The sequence below is a fragment of the Pelophylax lessonae genome (assembly GCF_965119305.1).
Source record: "Pelophylax lessonae genome assembly, chromosome: 13".
NCBI lineage: Eukaryota > Metazoa > Chordata > Amphibia > Anura > Ranidae > Pelophylax > Pelophylax lessonae.
In genome coordinates, this window is record NC_138780.1 from 14332628 (window position 1) to 14355114 (window position 22487).

At 41.4% G+C, this 22487-nt stretch overlaps 1 protein-coding gene across 1 annotated transcript in view; it reads left to right on the forward strand.

Annotated features, from left to right (window-relative positions):
* LOC309569091 (uncharacterized protein) overlaps positions 1 to 7131 on the forward strand; it is a gene marked incomplete at both ends in the record, with an annotated part of 119989 nt that extends 112858 nt beyond the window's left edge. Inside the window, 2 exons of the mRNA XM_082274855.1 lie at positions 6711 to 7001; positions 7085 to 7131. Of these exons, the coding sequence (XP_082130981.1) occupies positions 6711 to 7001; positions 7085 to 7131 (338 nt within the window). The remainder of the gene's footprint in view (positions 1 to 6710; positions 7002 to 7084) is intronic.
* Positions 7132 to 22487: the final 15356 nt, after the last annotated feature.

Sequence of the window (22487 nt, forward strand, 5' to 3'; positions counted from 1 at the left end):
AGGATGACTTCTCCTCATATGTATAGACTCTTCAATCCCTTCACCACATGGACACCCGGTGTGTGAGAACGCTTACCAGAAGGCACCGACCCCTTAGTTATAGGGGGTCAATGCAAGGTCAATGCAAGCGGAGTTGTACACAATGTAGAGATTCAGAATCCAGAGTGTGTCTGAGCCCTCCAGACAGATCCACCTTACAACCGCCTGTTACATAAGTATGCTCCGCACTCCTCTGCCAACCCAACGCTCCTCAGAGGTTAAATAAATGAAAGGAAGGCCAATATAGCGGAGTACGTTCAGGTAGTTTAATAAAATAAGGTAGATGCACTTACATTCGGTAAAAAACAACGGGCATTCAATCAGACAAAATCCGGGGATAACGCAGGCAAGTATCGCTTCCGCTTCGCTCTTTGCGTGTCACCTGGAAGTGGCGTAACAGCGTGATTGCGAACCAGAAGTCCCGACCGGTTTCGTCAGCACGTAGGCTGTCGTTGTCATATGACCCTTGACAACGACAGCCTACGTGCTGACGAAACCGGTCGGGACTTCTGGATCGCAACCACGCTGTTACGCCAATTCTGACTTCACTGGCTTCCCCGGGGACGAGCAGTGGCGGGAGCGCACCGCTGGCGGCACGCACTTGCCCTCTAGTGGCCTCCCAGGCAGATGACGCCTATGCACGTGATTTTGCCTGGGAGTGCCACACTGCCGACGTAAATATGCAGTGCAGCGATGGGAAGTGGTTAAAGATCTGACAAATCCTGAAGATTTCTTTGTCGTTGCTAATTGGGCAAACTGAATTTGGTGATAAATGCAGGACAAAAATGAATGACATGATTGCACAAGTGACATCTTTTTATAAAGACTGCAGGGGTCAGTCCTTGGTTTGTCACCTGGCTTGTATTATACTGCCCTGGCTTGTTCCTAGCATAATTAATAGGTTGTGGAGCATAAGGCCGGTCATTTTTACCAGACCTTGGTCAGATCAATGGAAGCAGCCTTTTCCCCAATGGCAGCTCTATCAATTTCTAACATAAAAAAACTGGCGCAACAGGACTCAAAAATGAACCTCAATAACCTCCTAGGAAAATATTAATGGGAAGATGCACGGACCTGGATGTTGTGTGGCAAAGTCCAAAAAGTCCATAGGAAGCACCGGTCTGTGCACTCCAGAAGGCTGCTGATTCTCAAGACGAGAAGGAACTTGCAATATACTGGAAGATAAGAACAGCGCCACTCTAAGTGCAGTAAAACCAATACTTTATTTGACATCTAATAATGCTGGGTACTCACAAGATAAACGATTAAAAAGCATGGTAAACGTATGTAGAAAGATCCATTAATCCAGTAACTGGGCGAGGAGGGGCTGATGTGCTCCAAATAGATCCGTCCGACTGCGGGAGTGAGCAGTATCCGGACCCCGAGGACACCTGCAACGCCTCCGGCGGCGGACTTCCGGGTTGGGCGTAGAGCGTGGGCGTGATGACGTAGGCGACGCGTTGTCGGAGCATGCGCTCCTTCCTCAGGCCTATGAACCTGCCATCTTGGAGAAGGGCATTATATAGGGGAGGAATGCTCGACTGCCGCAGGGTCCTAAGAGGAGTCCTATGCGGCAAATACCCTCACTGAGGACACCTGGACGGCAGTTCTAACCTAAGAGCTAAGCGGATATGGTAGAATATATGGACACAGGGTATACATCAATAGATAAAAGTGGTCATATAATACAAACTACAGGAAGGAAATAACAGACATGATGAATAAAAACCTAATAATAGGAAATATTATATCTGGAACCGATCCTAATGGCAGCAACAAATAATAATGATAATAATAAATAATAAATAATGATAAATAAAATTTGAATAAAAAATGTTTTTTATATATAATAAAATAAAATAAATGAATAATAATAAAAAAATATATATATATAATTATGAAATAATAATAATTAAATGAAAATTAAATTAAAAAATTAAATTAAAAAATACTAATTAATAAAAATGAAAAAAAAAAAAAAAATTAAACAAACAAACTAAATGAAACCTGATGGAATAACTTTGAATGGATGGAGCTAGTGACAATTTAGATAAAAAGAAGGGGAGTAGTAGGCTATAGCATACACTCTCGCAACCTACTTTTAGATGTGAAGGAGGGGAACTGTGTGCACATGCATACAGTGTCACAACCTTCATTCACTATCAAGTTTAAAATACCAACTAGACTTGTATAAAAACTATAGCCTACTACTCCCCTTCTTTTTATCTAAATTGTCACTAGCTCCATCCATTAAAAGTTATTCCATCAGGTTTCATTTAGTTTGTTTGTTAAATTTTTTTTATTTTATTTTATTTTTTTTTTTCATTCTTATTAATTAGTATTTTTTAATTTAATTTTCATTTAATTATTATTATTTCATAATTATATATATTTTTTTTTATTATTATTCATTTATTTTATTTTATTATATATAAAAAAATTTTTTTATTCAATTTTTATTTATCATTATTTATTATTTATTATTATCATTATTATTTGTTGCTGCCATTAGGATCGGTTCCAGATATAATATTTCCTATTATTAGGTTTTTATTCATCATGTCTGTTATTTTCTTCCTGTAGTTTGTATTATATGACCACTTTTATCTATTGATGTATACCCTGTGTCCATATATTCTACCATATCCGCTTAGCTCTTAGGTTAGAACTGCCGTCCAGGTGTCCTCAGTGAGGGTATTTGCCGCATAGGACTCCTCTTAGGACCCTGCGGCAGTCGAGCATTCCTCCCCTATATAATGCCCTTCTCCAAGATGACAGGTTCATAGGCCTGAGGAAGGAGCGCATGCTCCGACAACGCGTCGCCTACGTCATCACGCCCACGCTCTACGCCCAACCCGGAAGTCCGCCGCCGGAGGCGTTGCAGGTGTCCTCGGGGTCCGGATACTGCTCACTCCCGCAGTCGGACGGATCTATTTGGAGCACATCAGCCCCTCCTCGCCCAGTTACTGGATTAATGGATCTTTCTACATACGTTTACCATGCTTTTTAATCGTTTATCTTGTGAGTACCCAGCATTATTAGATGTCAAATAAAGTATTGGTTTTACTGCACTTAGAGTGGCGCTGTTCTTATCTTCCAGTCTATCAATTTCTGGGTGAACGATGACCAGCATTATCTAGCTATTTTCTCACCAAAGAGCCAACACCCGTCTCTCCTCCCAACCCCACCCCCCTGTGTACTGGGCGGGACAATATACAACAACAAGTAGCAAATTAGCTAACAAAAGGGGAATGAGGAAAAAAATAATATCTATATACCTTTCTTTTTATGGGTGTCGGGTATCGGCTCCCATGGCATGTCCAGTATAAATCTAAACCTTGCTGAAAGATGGACTAGCTCTGAGGAAGGGAGCGTGTCTCCCGAAACGCGTCAGCGGTCAAACGATAGGGACATCTACCTCCACATGTGGTGGACTCCTTCTATGCATTATATGTTCTTCATGTCTGTGAGTATGTTTTTGGCTTTTTTAATAAAAGTTTTAAAGTGTCCAAAGGGTAATGGACCAGATGTTTGTGCCTCCTTTTCTCTCTTTTGTATGCACTTCTGATTGGGGTTCCCCGCCCAGGGAGAGTGGTGCACCTGTTATTCCCATTGGAGTGAGCGCTTGGGTGATAAAGTTGTAAAGAAAAAATGTAATAAAGGTAATCTTAGCTCTGATTATCAATAAATAAAACATGTTAGAAAATTCACATTGCCTTTACATTGCCCACTCAATTGAAATCTACATTTAAAGTGTCTGGCGTTTCACTATAAAGAATCTTGATTGTGCTTTAGTTATTAGCAAAGTTTAACAATCATTGGCATACCTATTCAGAGTATCCTCTACATCACATGTGTCAAACACAAAGCCTGTGAGCCAAAACTGGACCTCCAGCAGCTGCAACACCCCCCCCCCCCCTTGTCTCCATCCTCACCTTGTCTCTGCAGACACCAGCAGAGAGGAGGATAGAACTCCCCCAAATCCTGCACTTCTCTGTGCACCCTCCAAGAGGCTCGTTTCTGCCTCCCTCCATCCCCATCTCAGCAGTCGGCAGCGGAGAGGAGGACACCACTCCTCCTACAGATCCTGCACCTCTCTGTGCAGCCGCAGCACCCCCTTGTCTCTACTTCCTCTGGTCTCAGCCTTTAGTAGACTCTGGTCTGGTCCTCCTCCAGACCCTGTACCTTCTGCTTCCCAGCATTGCCCCCAACTTCTTCCTGACGGCAGCACAGTGATGTAAGGGAGAGTGGGGGACTCTTGGCTTGATGGGGGGGGGGGGGTCTTTTGACATCCAATTCTGTGACAAAATTCATTTTTTAATTAATTTTAAAATTGATAAAATTAATTTTTAAATTTTTTAAAATTTTAATTAATTTTTAAAATGTACACTAGTTGTATACTTGAATATCTGCTTGCCATTGTTTTTACTAGACTTCTACTTTTAGAATGAGCTATTATTTAAACCAATATTAATCAAAAGCAGAGGCAGAGGAAATTATTTAATATGATAACGAGTAAATGCATTTACTGCATATAGTATTACAGATACAACCGGCTCTTTGAAAGTAACCATGATGCTAATGCAGCCCGTGATAAAAGTGAGTTTAACACCTCTGGTCTACATCTTGGAGGCCACTGTTGTCAGGACAAATTTAACTTTAATTTTATATGATTTGTTGACAAACTGGTGAACTTTTTCTTTTTTTTTTTTTCTGTGCAGAAAAAACATACTTCATTTCACTTGGTAAGTGTTTACTGTATTTATTCAAGTACCTTTAGTTTTTTTTTTTTGTTTTTTTTTTTTTTAGTAAAATAGAATAATAAAATATCTACTACTTTAGGTATCTCAGAATTCTGACTTTTAAACTCAGAATTCTGACTTTTAATCTAAGAATTCTGACTTTTAATCTCAGAATTCTGACTTTTAATCTCAGAATTGTGTTTAATAAATTTTAGCATGGTTAAACTTGTAATCTCAGAATTCTGACTTTTAGGGCTCTTTCACACGGCCGCTCCGCTTGTCCGCAAATCATCCTATTTTTTTGCGGATGATTTGCGGACATAATGTAAGTCAATGGCATTGCGGATGTCAGCGGAATACCATCCGCTGACATCCGATTTTCCTCCTTTCAGTTCTGTTCCGTTTTTTGGAACGGAACAGAACCCTATTTTTCCTCCGTTCAAAAAACGGAAAGGAAGGAAAATCGGATGTCAGCGGTGTCATCCGCTGACATCCGCAATGCCATTGACTTACATTATGTCCGCATATCATCCGTAAACGGATGGGATGATATGCGGACACACGGAGCGAATGACACAAGTGTCATCCGCTCCGTGAAAAAAAAAAAAAAGTCCCGCAGCGGATAAGAACAGCGGAGCAGCCGTGTGAAAGAGCCCTTAATCTCAGAATTCTGACTTTTAATCTTAGAATTGTGTTTAATAAATTTTAGCATGGTCAAATTTGTAATCTCAGAATTCTGACATGCAAAGTCAGAATTCTGACTTTTAATCTCAGAATTCTGACTTTCAAACTCGGAATTCTGTAAAAAAAAAAAAAAAAAATGTTCAAACTCAGAAATCTTTGAATTTTTTTAAATGATGGCCCCCAGGGCTCTTCCATATACACACCCTTAGGGGTCTATTTATATATATATAAAAAAAAAAAAACAATGTTGTGTGAATGCTGAGGCATTCACACAACCATCGCCATAATACAGTATTTGCCAGATTGCAGTATTTCAGGAAAATACTGCATTTTAGCCAATAGATGAAGCTGATAGTCATAGATGATACATTTGGTAGACATATTGCAAGGTTTATTTGCAATGGCTGTATGAATACTGAGGCATTTTTGCAGTATTTTTTAAAAATAGATACTTTCGGCTAAGGTTTCTCAACTAGGATTCCTCCAGAGGTTGCTAGGGGTTCCCTGAGCAATGAGCAATTTCTGCCTCTCTGGTAAGTTCCCACTGACCCCATTGATCTTTTTAGCTATCTGGAAGGCCCCTTTCACACGGGCGATCCGATCCAATCCGATCTGCCTGTCAGTTTTTCAGGCGGACCGGATCAGATGCTCCTTCCTTTGGAATCGCAAGGCAGGCATCAGCATCAGCAGGCAGGAGCTCCAGTGAGGTTACCCTGGCTAGCTGTATCACGGCCGGTGGAGGCGGCGCATGACAACGTCACAATGTGACGTCAGTATGCGACGCTGACACGCCCCGCTCACAGGACGGTGGACATCTTGGAAACCCAGTGCCGGGCACCTCCCCTCCTCCCGGAGCGGTAATGGCGCTGGCCGCCAGGCTCCGATAGCCCGATGTTGTCTCAGAGACAACATCGGGTGAATTAATTCTACTGGGCGGCAGGTGTTCCCTTACCAACGGGCCCCCCTTCCTGGACGGGCCCTCGGACCAAGTCCGAAGTGCCCGACCGCTCAGTCCGCCCCTGATTACACCCTTAATTGTGCCTTCTTTGTTGTCCCCAACGAATTTTGACAAAACGGTAACATTTTACATTTTTCCCCTGAAATTTCACAGAAATGAATATTCTCGATTTTGGTTATTCACGCTGATAATATACTATAGTTTCCTTTTTGAAAGAAATCTTTTTTTGGATGCCATGATTTTACAAACAAATTAACTAAACATGTCTTACTGATTGTCTTTTAAAGGGACAAGGAACATTAGTGTGACAGAAGGGAAAGACCTGATTTTGCAAAATGATGTAAAAGAAATCAGATCGATTGACTGGCTCACACCAAGGTCGATTCGATTTGCTGTAACTAAGCCAGGTGGAGATTTTTGTGTTTTCAACCAGAATTATTTGGACAGACTGTCCAGCCTAAGTGATGGCTCCATAACCATAAAAAGTGTAACAAAGAAAGATAAAGGAATCTACAGAGCTCATATGTTTTCACATAATGGAACGCCGCTGGAGCAGCAGTACAGTGTCAGCATTGATGGTATGTGTAGTAACAGTCCAAAAATAATTTTACTAATATTAACATGTTTTCGTTTTATTATCACATTTTCTTGTAATTCTTAGAATATACATATGATAAATGGTTGGCATGTAAAATGAAGTTTCATTGAATGCAGGATCTTGATGTGATTCCTAAGGGACTCAAGGGCATTACATTACAGTACAACAATGTAATGGTATTTTAGTAGGCTTCTTTGGCCTGTGAGCGATTTATATAAGGTTCCCAACACTGCACCGCATTCACCTATTGATTTAAAGCAGATATTGTCATTAGGAATGAACTAAGGTTTGGACATTATTCAGTTTGGCGTGAACCCATGGGAAACCGTGACGTAATATCGGCCAGACCAGCTATGGCCATGGAATTCCCCAACCCAGGGAAAAGGATGATGGTGACATCATTGATCTAATATGGCCATATTAGATAAATGTTTCTGTGGTGGACTCACCTGGGACAGAGGCTTTTGGAGGGGACTGCAGGCTAGCCTCTTGCCTACTGACTATGGGACCTGGCTTTTAAGGGAACACTACTCTTTGTGGGGTGTATGCTGTGTTAACTCTTGGAGCAGGGCTTTATTTAAGCTGGAACTTGGTGGAACTCAGTTCCACCACCTTTGGCTCAGACCCTCTGCTCCCTGCTGACTTGTAAACACAGAGGTCTGGCTTCCTGTGTTTTCCAAGTGCAGTATGAGGACTAAGGAGATGCCGGTGCCTGGGGTGCAGTGTGAATGCTGACACCCACACTGGATGATGTCCCTGCAAGTGAAAGAGGCAAAGCCATCTACAGTGTGAGGGGAGGTACTAGAGAAGAAGAGGGGTAAAAGTGAGATGTGGATGGGGATGCAGAGCTAAGCAGCTGTGGAAGAAGGCTGAACTCTGCACTCTGTGTGTAGCGCACCTCTGAACTGTATATGTAGCACACTCCTGAACTCTGCACTCTGTGCGTAAACCCACTGAACTCTGTACATAATGCACTCCTGGTATTTGATGCCCCTTTAAGACCTTCTCACTGTTAGTAACATTTTGACCAGTTTGGGGAGGGGGTTTAAGAGGGGTCGTAGTTGAGTTCCTGCACCTTTTTTCTGAGAAAAAAAGCCCTGCCTTGGAGTAATGTTACTTTGTATTCAAGTCCGTGTCTCCCCAGTACTTCATTCATTGAGAGCTCTGGTGATTTCATGCTGCTTGCCCGCAGCTAGCTGGTAAGCGGGTATTGCCTTAATCATTCACTGTATTGGAACTTTAGCTGTCAATCTTTTATTCATCTTTGGGAGCTGCTTATGATCTTCACTTCAATTCAACCCTTTATATTCGGAAGGAACATTTTTTTAATCGCCATATACAGAGTATACAGGACTTGGACTATTCATTCATATATACTGTCTCCCACGGACAATACATTCACTTTAGTGGAATATTGCATTTTGTATATGCTAGTACTCATATACAGTACCATCGGGTTCTTGTGTGTTTTTCAAATATCTAGTGATTTTTGTGATCACATACTCCCATAGGATAGCACACTTATTTTTATTTTTCCATGTCTCCCCAAGACACAGACTCTGGGACTCTAGGCCCGGGATCCCTGTTGGGGCCTAGCTGCCCATTACCAATAGGGACTGCTCCACACAGTCAGACTCATAGCAGATGCTGATATCATCAGCTCAACCACCTGTCTTCCACACATTGTTAATTGTGCTAATTAACTGAAAGGGGAGAAGGTGGGGGGAGATTCTGTTTTAAAAAGAGGGGGTAAGTGATTGGCGCTACCAGATAGGGATAAGGTAATAAAAAATAAAGACTGTATTACTTAATGGTGGTCGGTCACTCCTCAGATATGTTGCCAGGTGATTTTAAAATTGCACGTCTTAGGGAATAAAATGTAATTAGGTGGTAATTGGATTATATGGAAAGTAGTGATTGAAAGGTTAAAATTTAAAATTTAAAATGTATGTGCATCTGTATTAGGTAAAAACATAAACACTCCAAAGAATATAGATGTGGTATAAGTAATCCAATGTATAGTAGAAAATGTAGAGGTGGTGCAAAGGTAGCTGTGTACGTATTGCTATAAAAAATGTATAAATAAGAGTGTGTGCAAAACCAGCAATAAACCTGTGCAAATCTAGCGGTATAAATAAATGTACTTCCAAATAAGTGCAAATAAGCTAACAAATAAATATCTATGTGCTAAACCAGCAATAGACCTGTGCAACTCTAGCAAGATAAATGAATATATTACCAAATATGTGCAAATCCGCTGACCATTATATATGTGGAAAACCCGCAGTAAAATCGTGCAGGTCCAACAAAATAAATAAATAAATAGGTGTATCTCCAAGTGTGTGCAAATCCGCTGACTAAGTGCATATGGTCATATGTGTAAGCAGCATGTAGTAATAAGTGTGCATGTGCATATAAATACCAAAGTTAAGGAATAAAATGCAGTAATAGGTACAGGTAAATGGAAAATGTGCCTTATTTGTAAACAAGGAAAAAATATATATATATACTCATACACTTGAGGTGTATATAGCTCTAATAGTAAAAATACAGTAGAATTTATGTGCAAGCTCAGCAAAAAATATAAATATAGCTGCCCGTATGCGGATGTAGCAGTGCAACTTTAGAAGGTGAAAAAAGTGCAGGCTCAGCAAAATAAATAAATGTAACTATATATAGGCACATCCAATAAATCCAGGTGTCATGCGATCAAAGTTGGTGAATAAATCCAAAAAGTCCTAAAAATATATAGTCCATAGACAGATTGTTAAGGTGCTCTTTTCTCTATGGCCCGGAGTGCAGTGAGTGGGCGGAAGGTAGGGTGCTCCCCTTTTCCTAAGGTCCCGTGCTTACCAGATTCAAGTACCCCTGCGGGGGTGAGTAGCGGGTCGATCTTGGGGATCGCTCCCATACACCGGCAATCTGGTCACTTCTCCTATCCTTCCTCCCATAACTCGATTCCACTCCACAATAAATAGGTATTTGGCTTACAGCATCAGTAAATCAGGAAATGTCCAGAGCAATCCCCGGGTATAAGAAAGGGAAAGAAGCCTCCGATAGTGAAGAATCGCTTAAAATCTTTATTTCAATAAAAGTAGACAAGTACTCACATAAAATGTCAACAGATAGCGCGTCCGTCTGGCATAGGAACCGCAACTTCCTCTCTCGCGGTACACGCCTGGGATCAGCGTGCGTGCCAACCGCCGGATGTGCGTTCCGAGCCTCGGGATCGATAGACGGAGGTGATGTGTAATACGTACACAGCTACCTTTGCCCCACCTCTACATTTTCTACTATACATTGGATTACTTATACCACATCTATATTCTTTTGACTGTTTATGTTTTTATCTAATACGGATGCACATACATTTTAAATTTTAAATTTTAACCTTTCAATCACTACTTTCCATATAATCCAATTACCACCTAATTACATTTTATTCCCTAAGACGTGCAATTTTAAAATCACCTGGCAACATATCTGAGGAGTGACCGACCACCATTAAGTAATACAGTCTTCATTTTTTATTACCTTATCCCTATCTGGCAGCGCCAATCACTTCCCACCTCTTTTTTCACACATTTGATGCTTCCCTTTTAGGGTTGCATTTTTTGAAGTGGGCAGCAGCCTTAGTTGATAACTTTCTAGCCTTCTATCCTAAGCGCGGATTTTCCTACCTCTTTAGATTATGTTTTAACACCTTATCAGAAAAAAAATCATAATTACATGTCAAGGCCCTATCCCTCAAAAAGTAAAGTAGGAAGAAGGGGAGGATATTCCAACCCCTTTCTCTCCCTTTGGGGAAAAAGAGGTGTCATGAACCTTGGAATGCGGAAGTGTTCCTCCTTGAAATCTGTTACACAGTGGGGGGTCTTCTGCCCTGTCTTAAGGCTCCAGATGGCTCCATTGTTCTGTGTCTGGCTATTGTGTACATTGATTGCCCCCTGGGGCTTCTGTCTCATTACACATAACAGTCCTTCTAATCAAGCTATCGGACCAATCCCTGCTGACTCATTTTCAAGTCCTCATTTGCATGGCTAAGGAGGACCTGAAGAAGGACTACATGTACTTTACAATTGACCAATAGGAAACCGGTTGTTGGGGGCGGGATGTTCCAAATTCTGTATAAAAGTGTGTTGTGTACTTCCAATAAAGGTCTTTCCTGTTTGAACTTACATACAGCCTGCCTGGTGTTTGTTCTAATGGATTCTGAACGGTACATAGCTGTAGTTCGGATCCCGGAGCCTTGGTTGAGCGAACCATCAGATGTTGCGATCTGCAAGCTGACTCACTAGTAGCAGAGGAGTGTCGGGAGAGCGGAAGCGAGCGAGCAAGGGCCTCGTTACAAGAGGGATGGAAACACTAAGAGGGATTTAAGAGGCGCCCGGCATAAATACACATGTAGACAATAATTATAAAAACAATACAGTTTATTATTATGTCATCATTAAAAGTCATTAACATATATAAGTACAATAACAATACATGATGTGCCTCGCTGGGCAAAAAAATAGTAGTTGGAGCACATGTGGGTAATTCCGGATCTACGCGTTTTGCCCAGAACTAGGGGTTTCCTCAGGATCCAAGATATGAATTAACACAACTAAAGATGTAAAAATATAATTATGAGAAACATCATACAGTTAAATATATGAATTCCAGTTTTAGTCTACACAGATCATAATATAACATCCATCACATTATAAAAAATAAAAAAAAATATCAGATAAATACAATGGTGGAAACTGGGAACAACCAGCACTAAATAAATAAACAAATAAATAAATTATAAATAAATCATGTGCGTGTTTGCCCATGCAAGCACAGAGAAAAAATTGTACATACAGCCACCGGCACCCATGCACATTGGGGAACAATGATACAGGTACAGGTAAAGATATCCATGGCTGGGGGAGCAGGAGAGAGAAGGAGGCCCTATACAAGGACACAAATGTCTACAGGAATAACATAATATCATAGCTTGTTAAATATGCAAAAAGGGGAAAGAGTTAATCCTATTATCTATCTTCAGTTGTAGGCAAAAAATGCCGGAAAATACAGCAGGTGGAGACAGCCAGAACTGTAGCTGGCTCATGTGGAAAACACCATGGATAAAATATAAAGTCAATATCATCAATTGCTGCATATGTGCTAATTAACTCACCTATTGTCTGCTAAGGGATCTGTTTACACTTGTAATAATGTGTATTGTACTTCATGAACTTGATCTCGGCAAGTCTGCTGGAATGAGACCTCTGAGTGTCCAGGTGGCTAGTTAATTAGCTCAAGTTAATTAAATCACTGTCAGCTATGAATTGCTAGTGGGAAAGTAGCATACTGTTTGTGTTGTTATTCTATTTCTGTATACAATTTTGTCTGCATATGTTAATGTAATCAGGCACCTGCCCTGATGGGGTATATATTCTGTGTGAGTTTGTTCAATAAACAGTTCCAAATTTGCGGCTAAAACGAGTTCTGCCTAGTTCTTGGTTGCAATAGGCAGCTATAATATGTGATATCTATGTTCACGACTGGAGGAAGCGGCGTTCTGACGGAAGCACTCAAGCACAGTGTGGGTCAGTTCCATCACAGTCTCTATGAATCAGTGCTACCAATTGTGTACCAGCCTTTAGACCAGAAGTCTTAGCAATTAATTTAAAAAGTGAATTGTGTTATATCACTTTCTAACCAAAGACACAACAAAGCTTCTAGTTCACTCCCTGGTCATCTCGCGCCTCGACTACTGCAATTCCCTTCTCATTGGCTTACCTCTACACAGGCTATCCCCCCTTCAATAAATCATGAATGCTGCCGCCAGACTCATCCATCTTACCAATCGCTCAGTGTCCGCCGCTCCTCTCTGTCAAGCCCTCCACTGGCTTCCGCTCACCCAACGAATCAAATTCAAAATACTAACAACATCTTACAAAGCCATCCACAACTTAACCCCCAGCTACATCACCAGCCTCATCTCAAAATACCAACCTAATCGCTCTCTTCGTTCATCTCAGAACCTCCTGCTCTCTAGCTCCCTCGTCACCTCCTCCCATGCTCGCCTCCAGGACTTTACCAGAGCCTCTCCAATCCTATGGAACTCCTTACCCTTATCTGTCAGTTTATCTCCTACTCTATTAGCTTTTAGGCGATCTCTGAAAACCCTCCTCTTCAGAGAAGCCTTTCCTACCCACACCTAACAACTCTACCTCCATTTTATCCACCTGCCTTCCCCCTCGGTTATTGTCTTTTGTTTCACTTGACCCTCCCTTCTAGATTGTAAGCTCTAACGAGCAGGGCCCTCTAGTTCCTCCTGTATTGAATTGTATTGTAACTGTATTGTCTTCCCTCACATTGTAAAGCGCTGCACAAACTGTTGGCGCTATATAAATCATGTATAATAATAATAATAATAATATCACAACACCCAATTTTGCAATACAATGCATAGAAGTAATGAAAAAAAATGTAGAACACCCCTTATAAGAGCTGCTGAGTTGGGGGTTCCCCACTGCTTGCACAGCCAGTCACTTAGCATTTCCTTCATTTACTCCAACACAGAAAGATCAGTCCTTGGCTTGTTTTTGTTGTTTTTATTAGGGGTTGATAACTTGGATGGGGTGGGGAATTTATGGGATGCTCAACTTGAAAAATGTCCAAACACAAACCAGAGGGACAACTTCCTCCCTATTTACAAAGAATCCTCTTCTTTCTTCTCTCTGCACAATAGTGGTTCCTGCTGCTCACTTCTGGTGGAACTAGCAGTATATTGTTAGTTCAGCAAAGACCCATTACAAGCAGGAACTCTCAGTCAGTTGGCAAAAGTAGCACTAATAGAGTGAACATCTCTCCGGCTTCCCTGTGGCCACTGATCCCAGTTTCACTTGCTTACAGAAATGCTAGCCCACCTGGCTGCCTCCAGCCAGGCCTGGCTGCTCTTCCTCCTAGTCCTCCCAACTGACTCTCTGCACCAGTTCTGCCCAACTGACACACACTCATGGAGATTTACCAAGGCAAGGCAAATGAAGACGTGGCACACCGCTGTCTTTAAGAGAGCACTGCTACAGCTGACAATCTCTCCCCTTGTCTTGTCCCTGCACTGCGCTGATCTACTCACTGTCTCTGATTGCTCCTTTCTGCTGCCTCTCCCAGCATGAATCCCTCCAACTGTCTCCTGTGGTGGGATCCTTCCAGGCCAGCTCTCCTGAGCTCCCAGCCCGAGGTAAGATCCCTCACCGGCAGGGGTTCCTTAAGGGCTATTGACAGCCTCTCCTCAGCACTCCATCTACATCTTCTGTCCAACTCCCCTCCTAGCATGGCCCATTTCTATTTATGGGTTATCCCAGTTCCCTTCCAGGCCCACTCCTGGGGAATGACTGAGAGTCCAAAAATATACAAGACAACTCCTCCTCACCTACACCCACTACTTCTAGAATGTTCTCCATCTTTCCAGACACCAGTGGTAGGCACCAGAGTGCTGTCAGGATGAGTCTCTTTGGCTAACACATAGTGTTCTGGGAATCCTTTATTTTGTAAAAGTGGCAAAATGGTTGGCAAGGACATTAGAGTAGAACTTGTACCTGCTGTCATTAATACAGTAGCTTAATTTTTATTGTAGCTGGCTGGAGAAGTATTTAAGATGTATTTACGTGTGTATTTTCATTAGGATATTATTAAATTCTATAAAATTCTCTTCTTAATAATTCTAATTTCAGAAGATCCTACGGAATTATTTGTATTAGCCATTGTTGTTGGGCTCCTCCTGATACTAATCACAGCTTTGCTAGTAAGATTTCTACTTAAGGTAAGTTAATTTCTTTTTTTTTTCTAATAAGAAATATATTCTTTCCTGCTATGGCTATACATTTAATTTATTTATTATTTGTATGTTACAGAAAAATATTCGTAACATGTTAATATTTTTTTTTTTTTTGATCTCTTGTCTTGCCTTTGTAGAAAAGCAATCTGACCAGTTTTTGATAAGTACACTGAATGATTTTACATTGTAGATTTAAAGTAGAACTAAAGGCAAGACTTTTTTCCGTTTTAGATAGCATAATGGAGGGTTATACCTTCTCAGATGTTTTTTTTGTTTTGTTTTTTTGCCATCTGTGTCCCATTGCGGAGATTTCCCTTCACTTTCTGCCCCATAGGCAAACGGGAAGTGAGAGGAAATCCCTGCAAATTCTTTAGGAACCCCCAGATCACTAGAACTAGTGTCCCCATTGGAAGAATTCCCTTCTATTACTTTTCTGGGGACAACCCAAGATGTGGGATTTTATTTTACTTTCACTTTCAATGATAATGGTTACCAGGACAAATAGAGAGGGTGAATCTCCCTAACGGGGGCACAGACAGCAATAAAAACTGACAAGGGTTATAATCCTTCTCCAATCTATCCAATGCTGTAAATTTACTGAGCGCTCTACACTCACATCAGTCCCTGCCCTCAAGGAGCTTACAATCTAAGTTCCCTAACACACATTCATACATACACATACTAGGGCCAATTTCAACAGGATCCAATTAACCTACCAGCATGTCTTTGGAGTGTGGGAGGAATCCGGAGTACCCAGGGGAAACCCACACAGGCACAGGGTGAACAAGCAAACTCCAGGCAGGTAGTGCCGTGGTTGGGGTTCAAACAGACAACCCTAGTGCTGCCAGGTGGAAGTGCTAACCACTTAGCCGTTGTGCTTCTCCTGCCTGATAACCTAAATATCTCTCTGCCCATCCCAATGGACCCTCAGCTCCCCATATTATAACATATTGGGTGTGCTGAGCCTATTGCTGCATTGCTGCATTGCTGCATTGCTGCATTGCTGCAGATGCTACAGCTCTCAGGACTGATCCTAAATTCCAGGAACAGTGTCAGCTCTTAGAGAGCTATGTCCCACAAATTCTCCTGATCCCCTTCCCATTATCAATATTTTTCTGAATATAGTCCAGGAAATGCTACCATCATCACTTTTGTCATGATTCAATAATATATTGCTCGAAAAAATTAAAGGAACACTTTTTAATCAGTTTCAGTTGCTTTGGTGTTAAAAAAAAATTAACAGCAGATGCACTAGATGGGCAACAATGAGATAACCTCTAAAACAGGAATGGTTTTATAAGTGGAGGAAACTGACATTTTTTCCCTACTCCTCTTTTCTGACTGTTTTTCACTAGTTTTCCATTTGGCTCGGCTCAGTGTCACTACTGGTAGCATGAGGCCATACCTGGACCCTATAGAGGTTGCACAGGCAGTCCAACTCCTCCAGGATGGCACATCAATACGTCCCATTGCCAGAAGGTTTGCTGTGTCTCCCACCACAGTCTTAGGAGTATGGAGGAGATTCCAGGAGACATGCAGTTACTCTAGGAGAGCTGAACAGGGCCGTAGAAGGTCCTTAACCCATCAGCAGGACCGGTATCTGCTCCTTTGTGCAAGGAGGAACAGGATGAGTCCTACAAAATGACCTCCAGCAGGACACTGGTGTGAATGTCTCTGACCAAGCAATCAGAAACAGACTTCATGAGGGTGGTCTGAGGGCCTGACATCCTCTAGTGGGCCCTGCGCTCACTGCCCGGCACCGTGGAGCTCGATTGGCATTTGCCATTGAACACCAGAATTGGTAGGTCCACCAGTGGCACCCTGTGCTTTTCACAGATGAGAGCAGGTTCACCCTGAACACATGTGACAGACGTGAAAGGGTCTGGAGAAGCCATGGAGAACGTTATGCTGCCTGTAACATTGTTCGGCACGACCGGTTGGGGGTGGGTCAGTGATGGCCTGGGGAGGCAAATCCATGGAGGGACGCACAGACCTCTACAGGTTAGACAATGGCACCCTGACTGCCATTAGGTATCAGGATGAAATCTTTGGACCCATTGTCAGACCCTACGCTGGTGCAGTGGGTCCTGGGTTCCTCCTTGTGCAGGACAATACCCGGCCTCATGTGGGGAGAGTATGCAGCCAGTTCCTGGAGGATGAAGGAATTGATACCATTGAATGGCCCAAACGCTTGCCTGACCTAAATCCAATAGAACACCTCTGGGACATTATGTTTCGGTCCATCCGACATCGCCAGGTTGCACCTCAGTCTGTTCAGGAGCTCAGTGATGCCCTGGTCCATATCTGGGAAATAATACCCCAGGACACCATCCGTCGCTTCATTAGGAGCTTGCCCCAACATTGTCAGGCATGCATACAAGCACGTGGGGGCCATACAAACTACTGAGGACCATTCTGAGTTGCTGCAATGAAATTTCAGCAAAATGGACTCCCCTGCTGCATAATTGTTTCACTTTGATTTTTGGGGTGTGTTTGAATTCAGCCCTCTGTAGGGTGATAATTTTCATTTCCATCAAACAATGTGGCATCCTTTTATTCCTAACACATTACCCAGTCCATACCAGTATAGATCCTAACACATGACCCAGTCCATACCAGTATAGATCCTAAAACATTACCCAGTCCATACCAGTATAGATTCTAACACATTACCCAGTCCATACCAGTGTAGATCCTAACACATCACCCAATCCATACCAGTATAGATCCTAACACATTACCCAGTCCATACCGGTATAGATCCTAACACATTACCCAGTCCATAGCAGTATAGATCCAAACACATTACCCAGTCCATACCAGTATAGATTCTAACACATTACCCAGTCCATACCAGTATAGATCCAAACATATTACCCAGTCCATACCAGTATAGATCCTAACACATTACCCAGTCCATACCGGTATAGATCCTAACACATTACCCAGTCCATACCAGTATAGATCCAAACACATTACCCAGTCCATACCAGTATAGATCCTAACACATTACTCAGTCCATACCAGTATAGATCCTAACACATTACCCAGTCCATACCAGTATAGATCCTAACACATTACCCAGTCCATTCCAGTATAGATCCTAACACATTACCCAGTCCATACCAGTATAGATCCTAACACATTACCCAGCCCATACCAGTATAGATCCTAACACATTACCCAGTCCATACCAGTATAGATCCTAACACAGCACTCAATCCATACCAGTATAGATCCTAACACATTACCTAGCCCATACCAGTATAGATCCTAACACATTACCCAGTCCATACCAGTATAGATCCTAACATATCACTCAATCCATACCAGTATAGATCCTAACACATTACCCAGCCCATACCAGTATAGATCCTAACACATTACCCAGTCCATACCAGTATAGATCCAAACACATCACCCAATCCATACCAGTATAGATCCTAACACATTACCCACTCCATACCAGTATAGATCCTAACACATTACCCAGTCCATACCATTATAGATATCCAGCATGATATTTTTCCCCATTGAGATCTGATGTGTTTTCAAAGTGTTTATTTCATTTTTTTGAGCAGTGTATCTGATCATACATAAGATAGGGCATATTTCTAAACCCGTGAATGTGACATTTACCAAACATTAATGGCAGGCAAAAGGTCCATTTGTTTTAAATGGTTGTGATTGTGAATATTTAGTGAAAGTTACATTCAATGCTTAAGAAATATGCCCCGTAGTGTTTGTAAAATGTGCACTGTTGGTCGTGGGCCCCACCAACTGGTACAAACACCAAATAACACACACTTTTTACAGTAGGAGAATTTATTTTGGGTTATTTTTGGTGGATCATGATAATGGCAAGAATTATACAACTAAGGTTTTAAAAAATTATATTAAATGGCTGTAATGCCATTGCACATATTACCTGACTATATTACCAGTATTAAATATTAAGAAAAAAAAAATACAAAAAGCCGTTTCTTATTTTTTCCAGCAGCTTAGTAGATCCCCGCTACTTATACTTACAGGTCCTTCTCAAAAAATTAGCATATTGTGATAAAGTTCATTATTTTCTGTAATGTACTGATAAACATTAGACTTTCATATATTTTAGATTCATTACACACAATTGAAGTAGTGCAAGCCTTTTATTGTTTTAATATTGATGATTTTGGCATACAGCTCATGAAAAACCAAAATTCCTATCTCAAAAAATTAGCATATCATGAAAAGGTTCTCTAAATGAGCTATTAACCTAATCATCTGAATCAACTAATTAACTCTAAACACCTGCAAAAGATTCCTGAGGCTTTTAAAAACTCCCAGCCTGGTTCAGTACTCAAAACCGCAATCATGGGTAAGACTGCCGACCTGACTGCTGTCCAGAAGGCCATCATTGACACCCTCAAGCAAGAGGGTAAGACACAGAAAGAAATTTCTGAACGAATAGGCTGTTCCCAGAGTGCTGTATCAAGGCACCTCAGTGGGAAGTCTGTGAGAAGGAAAAAGTGTGGCAGAAAACGCAGCACAACGAGAAGAGATGACCGGACCCTGAGGAAGATTGTGGAGAAGGACCGATTCCAGACCTTGGGGGACCTGCAAAAGCAGTGGACTGAGTCTGGAGTAGAAACATCTAGAGCCACCGTGTACAGGCGTGTGCAGGAAATGGGCTACAGGTGCCGCATTCCCCAGGTCAAGCCACTTTTGAACCAGAAACAGCGGCAGAAGCGCCTGACCTGGGCTACAGAGAAGCAGCACTGGACTGTTGCTCAGTGGTCCAAAGTACTTTTTTGGATGAAAGCAAATTTTGCATGTGGTTCGGAAATCAAGGTGCCAGAGTCTGGAGGAAGACTGGGGAGAGGGAAATGCCAAAATGCCTGAACTCCAGTGTCAAGTACCCACAGTCAGTGATGGTCTGGGGTGCCATGTCAGCTGCTGGTGTTGGTCCACTGTGTTTTATCAAGGGCAGGGTCAATGCAGCTAGCTATCAGGAGATTTTGGAGCACTTCATGCTTCCATCTGCTGAAAAGCTTTATGGAGATGAAGATTTCATTTTTCAGCACGACCTGGCACCTGCTCACAGTGCCAAAACCACTGGTAAATGATTTACTGACCATGGTATTACTGTGCTCAATTGGCCTGCCAACTCTCCTGACCTGAACCCCATAGAGAATCTGTGGGATGTTGTGAAGAGAAAGTTGAGAGACGCAATACCCAACACTCTGGATGAGCTGAAGGCCGCTATCGAAGCATCCTGGGCCTCCATAACACCTCAGCAGTGCCACAAGCTGATCGCCTCCATGCCACGCCGCATTGAAGCAGTCATTTCTGCAAAAGGATTCCCGACCAAGTATTGAGTGCATAACTGAACATAATTATTTGAAGGTTGACTATTTTTGTATTAAAAACACTTTTCTTTTATTGGTCGGATGAAATATGCTAATTTTTTGAGATAGGAATTTTGGTTTTTCATGAGCTGTATGCCAAAATCATCAATATTAAAACAATAAAAGGCTTGCACTACTTCAGTTGTGTGTAATGAATCTAAAATATATGAAAGTCTAATGTTTATCAGTACATTACAGAAAATAATGAACTTTATCACAATATGCTCATTTTTTGAGAAGGACCTGTATATGGTAGTGCAGTGCTAATGTTAACGTAAAATTTCAGTTTAGTTTTAGTCATAGTCTTTTGACTAAAATGCCATTTTAGTTTGAGTCGTATTTTATACATCTGAATTTTTTAGCTTAACCTCCTTAGCGGTAATCCCGAGCGTGACTCGGGGTTGGTTTTTCATATCAGGAGCGGTAACCCCGAGTCACGCTCGGGGTGGATTGCAGAGAGCGCAGCGGTGTCTCTTACCTTATCCTGGCGATCCAGCGATGATCTCTCATTGCTGTGACCGCCAGCCGAGAGTCCCGCCGCTCCTCCGTCGGTCTCCGTCGCTCTGATCACTTCCTAGTTCCGTTCCCTGCAGCAGCAATGCTTCATGGGAGCGGAACTAGGGAGGGAAATTAAAAAAAAAAAAAAAAAAAAAAACATTGCACAAAACACAAAACACATTTTATATTATATATATATATATATATATATATATATATATATATGCATATATATTGCATATATATATATATATATATATATGCATGCATATATATATATATATATATATATATATGCATGCATATATATATATACACCGGTATATATATATATATATGCATATATATATATTTATATGTATGCATATATATATATATATATATATATATATATATGTATATATATATATATATATATATATATATATATATATATGCACACACACATATATCTATATATAATGCATGAATTATAATCTAATCAATAATATAATTTTATTATATATATTATATATTAAATAATAAAATAATATTATTGATTCGATTATAATTCACGTGTTTGTGTTTCAAATTTATCACATCTGGGATGTCTACTAGAGTCTTGTTTTGGTCAGGTTTAAGTCAGTAATTACTAAGAATTGTAGGCCTATAATACATAACGCCAAATTTCCATGAAAAGAATTGTACCGCTTTTGGTATGTAATTCCTGACATAATCATACCGCCAGGGAGGTTAAGTCGACTAAAATAGTGTTTATTTAGTTGTCGAAAGTATTTTCGTAGACAAAATTAACACTGTTAGCAACAAAAACTGACAGGGGTTCTAATTCTTCTCCAATGTATCCATCCCATTGGATATCGCATGAGATAAAATATTGCATGGTTTCATGAGATAAATAGTGATACTTTAGAAGTGTTTTTTTGTGAATGCCAAAAAAGCTTTTTGAAAAAGCGAAGCTGTATTTTAACGCATTTCTGAAAGCGTGAATGGAGCCTATTGTCTGCACATACCCCCCCCCTTCCCATGGCAGGTTATACTTACAAAGCCAACCCATACCTCCCTGCTTTCCTGCATCAGCAAAGCCCAGGATCTACAGGGTATGAGGGAGTACATGACCCCTACTACAATGACAGTGGTCAGGCCTGAACAACCAATCACCAGCTCTAGGCACTGCCACATGGGGGGGCTATGTGCAGACACTGTCACTTTACCCTAAATAGGTAAGTTCCCCATATGTAAAGAAACATATTCTCTACACTGAGAACCGAGCAAACGAACAACGCCTATCACTTGGTTCTCACAGCTCCGTGAGCAGATAGCTGCTGACTATCAGTCACTGCTCTCTGCTCTGCTCCCTCCTCACTGAGCTGTGGAGGGGGCGGAGCAGCCATCTCAGCTTCTCAGCGGCTCGCTGAGAGGTTGAAGCGGGTGTCAGTCTGGGGATCTGGTGGATCCCAGCTCCGTGGTCATGATGACTTGGAGCCTGGACCAACTTCTGGGACGTCAGCAGGACTGAAAACGGGTCACAAGAGTGCATAACAAACTGCACTCCTGTGATCAATAGAAGAAGTACAGCCAACCGAGCTTTGGCTGTACTTCTCCTTTAAGCTTTGTATTTCTAATTTCCCGTACACATGATTGGGGTTTTTAAAGTAAACCAAACTTTAACTTAAACTCAGTCTGCTCTGCTCATTTAGTAAATAATCTCCAGTCTCTTCTTATTTGGAAGACCTCTGCTTGCATCCGTATATTTCTGTTTAGC